The 8,391-nt window shown below is 44.1% G+C and overlaps 1 protein-coding gene across 2 annotated transcripts; it reads right to left on the minus strand.

Moving 5' to 3' along the window:
• Positions 1–3,140: 3,140 nt before the first annotated feature.
• Positions 3,141–5,377, minus strand: CH25H (cholesterol 25-hydroxylase). 2 transcript variants are annotated; one of them, XM_019953196.2, is made up of 2 exons: positions 5,100–5,377; positions 3,141–4,629 (listed from the first exon to the last, which is right to left on the minus strand). In XM_019953196.2, exon 2 carries the CDS (start codon positions 4,515–4,517, stop codon positions 3,705–3,707), a length of 813 nt encoding a protein of 270 aa, XP_019808755.2. In that variant the 5' UTR covers positions 4,518–4,629; positions 5,100–5,377; the 3' UTR covers positions 3,141–3,704. The 2 variants fall into 2 exon arrangements, with proteins under 2 accessions (XP_019808755.2, XP_019808754.2); XM_019953195.2 differs by having other exon boundaries at positions 5,027–5,377.
• Positions 5,378–8,391: the final 3,014 nt, after the last annotated feature.

An 8,391-nucleotide genomic window follows, 5' to 3' on the forward strand; every position in this document is an offset into this window, starting at 1 on the left:
AAAGTGTTTATGCATATATTGTGTGTGCTCATGTACACATATACAGTGGGCAAATACATGTCTGTGTCTGTATGACGGTATGTGGACATATAGTCTGTGTGTGGTAGGTACATGTACAGTGTGTACACGTATGAGGTGCATACAAGCACACTCACATGGCCTGTGCATGTTTGGGTGCCTGTGTGTTCACTAGAACGCAATGCGAGTGGAGATTTAGAGGGTAGAGCAGAAGGGCAGGAAGGATGGCCAGTGCAGGCAACATAGATGCTTTTCAGTAAAACGAGGAGAAGCTTGAGGCTGCCTGTCTGCCAAGGAGAGTGAGGAGAGTGAAGGAAGAAGAAAGAGCTGGAGAATTAAGAAGGAAAACAGCTTAGAGAAAGTTCACTAAACCCAAGCAAGAACCATATTCTGAAGGTTGGTAAGCAGACACAAATACCTTTAAAACAAAGCCGGGGAGGTGGAAAACCAAGGGGTGGGAAATAGGGAGTGAAAGCCTCAGGAAGAGGTGGGGGGATGACTCAGTGATGAGGAAACAGAATCAGACAAACACAGACTTGTGTCTCTTTCCAACACTTGGGCTTTGAAAGGATGATGAGAGAAGCAGCTTTGATAAAAGCAGGATCAAAAACTTGGCTTTTTTGTTTTGGTTCTCTGTAAATGCAAAAGGTCAAACATGTGTGTGGACAGAAGGTTATGATTCTGGTGCTGTCCCGGGGCTCACATTGTAAAGCTTCATTTGCAGCAAACACAAATACAGTCAAGACCTCTAACCCTCATAGCACTCACATATAGAAGCCCAAAATCTCTCACAACAGGTCTGGGAGGTAGGTTCTATAATTATCTACATTTTACAGATGAAGAAGCCAAGCACAGAGAGGTTAAGTAACTTGTCCAGAGTTGCTTAGCTAGTTAAGTCCCAAATTAAGTCCCCTTCCCTCTCCCAGGCAATCTGATGTACAATGAGAAATACAGAAAATAGAGCCTTTGACATGCTTCATGCTTTCCCAAGTCCTGCTAAGACTGACCTGGCTTTCTCCCCTGCCAAGCAGAGGCTTTGAATTTGGGGCGGGGGTGGGGTGGGGGGGAGCTGTGTTTGATGGAGGAGGAATAGCAGAAGGAGCCCATTTATTGGTGTTGCAGAGTTTGCAGCTCAATTGCCAGTTGTGAATATTATCATAAGCATCATCCACAGACAGTTACAGTACACACTATGAGACCTAGGTTCAAGAACTGCCTCTAACTCCAAATATTTTATAATCTAGAGCAAGTCACTTAACTGGTGCAGGTACCAATTTTCCATTCATAACATGGAAAAATAATAATAAATTATTCTACATCCCTTAGAGTGCAGTTGTGAGGAGCAAGTGAAAAGATGTGAGAAAGTTCAAGCAAATGTGCACTATTTCATTATTATTATTATTCTCTCAAAACTGAGAAATTGCTCATTCTCTCCACTTCCCCATTCCACTTTCAGAGGTATTAAAAACTGGTAAGACATCCAACTCTGGGAAAGTGTTTCTAAACCTAAGTAATTTCCATGTGTACAATTTGTCCTAAGTGGGAAATTCCCTTACACAGTGAGACAGGATGACCCATTTCAAAATTTCTCTGGAAGCAAGCTTTAATTAACTGTCATTATCTAAGATTTGCAGGCTGTTTTTGGATGCTTAAAGCTGCTCAAAGCAACTAATACTATATATTCTACACCAGTCTGTTCATCCTCCTTTTCTTTTTCCACTCACCATGTGGATCATGATATTAATACACTAACTCCAGTGCAGCATTTTCCCCTCACTACCTGCTTCTGTGAATTTCACTTTTATTCATTGATATAGTCTTTAAGTCCCAGCATGGTCCTGCTGCAGATGATCAAGGAGGTGACTTCAGCAGAAGCCAACAAGGTACAGGCATTGGAAGGGAATGTGAGAAAATCAGCCAGGCAGCCAGGCAATCTGATTGTATTTTGCCAAATGTTTGGAGCACCGATACAGAGTGTGGCTATCAAGTCTTCAGATGGATTTTTTCATCTTTAAACAAGACAGTTTGGTGCATATATAATGAGCCTAGAATTCCATGCAAAGCAGCTGTCCTTCAGATTTTTAAATCATCTTGATTCTTTTTAAAAACTTTACCCTTTCTATCTAAACTATGTCCCAAAGATAAAATTAAAACAATTAGGCAGCAGTATGATGGGGTATATGAACAGGTGACTGGTGTGTGGTCAGTTGTAGGCACATTACTGTATCTGTGAAAACATCTGGGCCACAATCAATCTTCTTTGCAGGTGAGAAACTAGGGATCCAGGGCGAAATTTCACTTTTTCTTTCTTTGAGAAAGGAGTATGCAGTTTGCATGTATGGCTTCATAAAGAAAAGTGAACATACAAAAATCTCAAATTGCAGAGACAACCTGTGTGATGGTCATTTGTATTAGACAGCTTTATGAAAGGTTGTTGGGGTGGGGGGTGCTCATTCATAATCCCTTCCCTATCTGCATGCAAGCTCAGTTGTGTCTGACTCTTTGCGATCCCATGGACTGCAGCCCGCCAGTCTCCTCTGTCCATGAAATTTTCCAGGCAAGAATACTGGAGTGGCTTCCCATTTCCTACTCGAAGCCATCTTCCTTACCCAGGGATAGAACCTGCAAGTCCTGCCTTGGCAAGAGGATTTTTTTTTTTTACCACTGCACCACCTGGAGCCCCTTTAAAGCAGACACTTAACAGTTTTGCAAAGCAAAGGACTTCACTAATTCTATTCATCCCCCAAGACAGCCCTTCTCCCCAAATAATGAAATGGTGACCCCACTGTTAATCTCGCTGTAAAATTTTACAGAGAGCAAAAACTTTTAAAATTTACTCTCTGTAAAATTTTAGAGAGTAAGTCTCATTAGTTCCCTGTTATGCAGAAATCAGCTGAAACACACCCACAACAATGGTGTTTTCCCCTCTGTGAAATCTCTAGACCAAGACCAACACACAGCTCCCTTCTCCTACGGCCATCTTTCCTTCAAGTTCCATCACCAGATCCCTGTCTTTCCACAGCTGGGCTGATGCAGACTCGTGAGCCTCTACCATCCCACTGCTCTCTTCCATTCCAGTTTTTATCAGCCAAACTACTAGTGAAAAGGACAGAAGCCAGCACTTGTTGAAGTTAGGTGCTTTACTCTTTTTCAAGCACAAATAACATTTATTTCAATATAAATATACAAGTCTACAAAAATATTTTTTTAAAGTACAATAATCTGAGTCACTGCCCAGCAGGACCATGCTTCACTTTTACAGAGATCAGATGCTCCACAAAAATATATTCTTTTAGCCTAATTCTAGGACACCTTCAAACATAGTAAAATTCCTCATTCTACAAACAAATCTTTTTAGAGATTATTTACATATGCCAGTGATTTTGGATACTTTATACCCAGAAATCAAGACTATTGAAGTGAGTTAGAATTCCACGTCAAGAATACAACTGTTGATACACAAACATTACAATAAATTACCATATTAGATTGTGAAAAACACATCAGATTCTCTGTAAGTTTCTAGCAGATAATAAGTTACCCACGGGAACAAGAAACAACAAAATAAAACCACCTCAAGTCCACCTCAAGCGTGTCTCTCCTGATTCAAGTGTGAAATGTCCCAGGTCTGAGGTGCACCCACACCTCACCGCAGCACGCACTATGCCGGGAGGGGTGTGTGCACATTACTTGGCGTGAGCAGACCTCAGAGTTCCCAGTATTTTGTCCCAGTGTGTGAAGTAAGGCGCAAAGTTGCAGTTAAACTGGGAGTGATGCAGGTCGTGATGCGCCACGCCCCCAAACCACCCGAAAGGTACCAGTCTGTGCGTGGACCAGGGGAAGTCGTAGCCGGAGTGGTCCTCCACCGACAGCCAGATGTTGACAACGTGGAAGGTCAGGGAGGTGAGAGGGTGACACTGGAGCAGCAAGACGTTCACCATGTCAAAGACACCCAAGGAAAAGAGCTCCCCGACGCTCATGTACTGCGTGGACAGCGCGAACGGGGACGAATTCTGATGGTGCATCTTGTGGAAGGTCCGGTACAGCCAGGGCACCTTGTGATGCAGCAGATGCCACACGAAGAACTCGGTGTCAAAGAGCAGCAGGCAGAGCGCCACGTGGCTCACCAGCTGGAACAGTTCGGGGGCTTCGGCGGGCAGGAGAGCCGGGCTGACAGCCCAGTGCAGCAGCGTCATGGGGAACACGAACACCACGTGCTGGTAGAGCGTCTGCCCCAGGCAGGGCAGCAGCTGCCGCGCAGAGGGCGAGAAGTCCGGGTGGATCTTGTAGCGCCGCAGCGTGGGCACCCAGGGGCACAGCACGTCCAGCACCACGAAGGGCAGGCAGAAGCCCACGTAGGTGGTGATGGAGAAGACGACAGGAAAGAAGGGCGACTGAATGAGAGCGTCCCAGGTCCTCAGGCGGTCCCAGAGGGGCTGCAGGAACAGCTGGCCAGAGCTGCAGAGGACGTGGAGCTCGGAGCGGTTGTGGCTGTTCATGGTGAGGCTGTGGCGGCGCGGCTGCTCCGGTCCTAAGGCTTTTCTTAGGGCTTTCGACCCGCCCCCCGTGATGTCAGCCGCCGTTTGTCCTCCCTTTCCCGTCTTCGCGGAGCTTGCAAAGATAAATAATCCAACAGAATTGCGCTTAGTTGCTAAAAATACTCAAGTACAGCTGCGTTCAATGGCATTCAGATATGCAATTACGCAATGACACGTAGTAATTTCTATGCCTACAGGATTACGTTCTGATGTTTTAAGGGATGTACAATTTATATACGATACAATGCACAGAGCTTCAGTGCAGAGTTTCTACGAGTTTTGACAACTCAGTTTATGGATTATCACCATCCCCAAACAAGAGAGAATATTTCCATCATCACCAGAAACAGCTCCTTTGCAATCAAGTCAGAAGTACTTGTGTTTTTAATACATACATTAAATTGCGTCTGTGTGTTTTAATAAAGACAAATGTGGCTGCATTTAAAAAAAATCTTTAAAAAGCGACATACCTTTCCTACTTCGGAACTTTTCTTTCTGCCGGCGCGCTCTATTGATCTAACTAGCAGCGATCCGCAAACTAACCTTTCTTAAATGGAACCGCGCAGGTAGCTGGCCGCGAACCGTGGCGATGTGCGCAGAAAATCAGCCGGAAAGGGTAGCGGGTCGGGAACTCCTCCAGTTCCCGTATCTTTCCCGGGCGGGCTCGCGGAAAGCTCCAGACCCTACCGCACGCAGACTCCCTCGGAGGAGCCCCCCAAAACCCGGCCGGAGGGTCTTCCCTTCGCGGTGCGCCCGAGTCGCCCAAAGCAGCGACGGGAACCGGGAGGTACTGCGGCGAGAGAGGGGACAGCGACTTTTAGCCTTCGCGTTACCAAAAAAAAAAAAAAGTCAAGGGCTGGATTTAATATCCAGAGCCTGCCCACCCAAATTTGGCTAAAAGCCGCTGCATCTCATTTGGGATAAGAGCAGTACAATCAGTAAACCACCCACTTTGAGGGGAAAAGGGAAGATTTTTGCGTTCCCTGAAGCCTACGGGGAGGCTGTTGATTGAACAGATGATGTCGCGCCCTCCTAGCGCTTCCCTTTGCTGGCTCCGCGACGCCAACTTGCCCCACGTCCTTGACCCCGCCACCCCCCAAACCATCCCTGGTGCTGCGAGCCCAGCGGCGAGGCCACCCCCACCTCTGCGTTTCTCCGCCATCAGCAGTGGTCAACTGGCCGGGATTGAGCCTGAGAAAGTCGGTATTAGGAGAGCTCAGATGGGTCGTGGCTGGGCCGGGAAGGGAGTGGGGTGTGTGTGACCCCAGGCCTTGCAAGAAGAGCAACCTCCGCGTTTGACCCGGGGGCCTGACGAAAGAGACGTCTAGAGGGTAGAAGTTTGAGATGGAAACTGAAGCCAAGGGTCACTCCTAATCCTAGCTTTGTCCATTCTTGTGTCTATGAGGTTGGGACCAGCACCTCGCTTCCAGGAAGTTCTGCTTTATCTTAACCCCCCTTTCCAAAGGGAAATAACAATCATACCCATCTCATGAGGCTACTGCAAGCATTAAATGAGAAAATAGTAATAATGATATTGTTAAAGTTACCCTGTAATGTCTGCTAGACATTAAATGAGAAAATAGTAATACTGTTGTTAAAGTTACCATGTACTGTCTGCTAGACAGTAAATGAGAAAATAGTAATAATAATATTGTTAAAGTTATTGTGTAATGTCTGCTAGACATTAAATGAGAAAATAGTAATACTATTGTTAAAGTTACTGTGTACTGTATGCTAGACATTAGCTAAGTGTTTTACTTGAAGTGATTAAATGCAGTCCTTGGAAGAGCTGGGTTTGCCAGCTGCCAAGATTATTTTTGCCATAATCTTAACAGAAGTGAAAATATAGTGCCTGGAGCCCAGTTACAGAATGAAACACCTATTATTTTAAATGCATACTCTACGTTTTACCTAAGGAGCAAGTGAGGAAGCTTGCAATTAAAATCAAAGTCATATAACAAGAAATAAAAGATATAAAGCCATATGTTATACTACAAGGAAATAATAAGTACAACAAAAATACAGACCAATATATAGGCCTAGAAATGAATGATATATAATAGTTCAAATCGTAATATATAATAATATATCAATATGTAAGTCTCAGACTTACAAATGAATTCTGCTCAGAGGCAAAATATCACTCACATCTGCCATCAACAAAAATTAAATCAACCTTCAACTTTCAGTTCAGCACATGCTGTTCTTTTGTGGTTTCAGCTTTATGCTAGAATGCTTTGGATTCTCTCACAGCTTTTTTTAAGTGGGTGGCTTAATTTGGACTTCATTATTAGATTGCTATCAGGACTGCCTGCTTTGAGCCCCCAGCCTCGACCAACCTGTTCTTTTACTTACTCGGTTCTTCTGTCCCTCTATCCCTAAACCTGTTAGAATATGCTTTGTAAAACGCTGAGCAGCAAGACCTGGAAGCCGCAGCTTCAGCCTGCTTGGCCCTGGCTCTCCCCTCTAACTTGCAGCACTTTGAAGAACAGCTACCAGCTTCTCTGCCTTTCCAGCCCACAGAGCGGCCCAAGTCCTCCTGTGTACAAATGTAGTTGTCTCAGGGAAAGCGGTCAGTTAACTTCTCATCAGTTGTCCACTCTGTGTCATGGAGGATGCTGAAAAGATAGGCACAACATTTTGACTAGTATCATTCAACTGACTCAAATAAAATTGAGCCCTATTTACTCTTAAGTAGTGCCATTTCCTAAACTGGCATGTACCTTTCCTAAACATGTACCTTTAAACACTTCTAATTTACACAAAATGTCTTTAATTACCTGCTAGATGAATAAGTCTTTTTAGGGCACAGAGTCCATCTCCTAGGATGTTTTTTCAGCGATGTCAAGCATTATACCTTGCATGTAATGAGGTTCAAAAGATATTTGTGTGCTCAATGCTCATTTTAGAATATATTGGCTTTAAGGGTTAAAAAGGAATCATTTTTTCTGGGTCACTGGTTGGTGTCATTTAGGTCTATTTACTTACTGGGATGGTTTTCCATAGAAAGAGATATTTCCTGATGTCTGATGGTATTAATCATAAGGGATTTGATTTAGGTCATTCTTGAATGGTCTAGTGGTTTTCCCTACTTTCTTCAATTTAAGTCTGAATTTGGCAATAAGGAGCTCATGATCTGAGTCACAGTCAGCTCCCGGTCTTGTTTTTGCTGACTGTATAGAGCTTCTCCATCTTTGGCTGCAAAGAATATAATCAATCTGATTTCACTGTTGACCATCTGGCGATGTCCATGTATAGAGTCTTCTCTTGTGTTGTTGGAAGGGGGTGTTTTCTATCACCAGAGCGTTCTCTTGGCAAAACTCTATTAGCCTTTGCCCTGCTTCATTCCGTGTTCCAAGGCCAAATTTGCCTGTTACTGCAGGTATTTCTTGACATCCTACTTTTGCATTCCAGTCCCCTATAATGAAAAGGACATCTTTTTTGGGTGTTAGTTCTAAAAGGTCTTGTAGGTCTTCATAGAACCATTCAACTTCAGCTTCTTCAGCGTTACTGGTTGGGGCATAGACTTGGATTACTGTGATATTGAATGACTTGCCTTGGAAATGAACAGAGATCATTATGTCGTTTTTGAGATTACATCCAAGTACTGCATTTCGGACTCTTTTGTTGACCATGATGGCTACTCCATTTCTTCTAAGGGATTCCTGCCCACAGTAGTAGATATAATGGTCACCTGAGTTAAATTCACCCATTCCAGTCCATTTTAGTTCGCTAATTCCTATAATGTCGACGTTCACTCTTGCCATCTCCTTTTTGACCACTTCCAATTTGCCTTGATTCATGGACCTGACATTCCAGGTTCCTATGCAATATT

This window comes from Bos indicus, chromosome 26, assembly GCF_029378745.1.
Source record: "Bos indicus isolate NIAB-ARS_2022 breed Sahiwal x Tharparkar chromosome 26, NIAB-ARS_B.indTharparkar_mat_pri_1.0, whole genome shotgun sequence".
In the NCBI taxonomy this organism is placed as follows: domain Eukaryota; kingdom Metazoa; phylum Chordata; class Mammalia; order Artiodactyla; family Bovidae; genus Bos; species Bos indicus.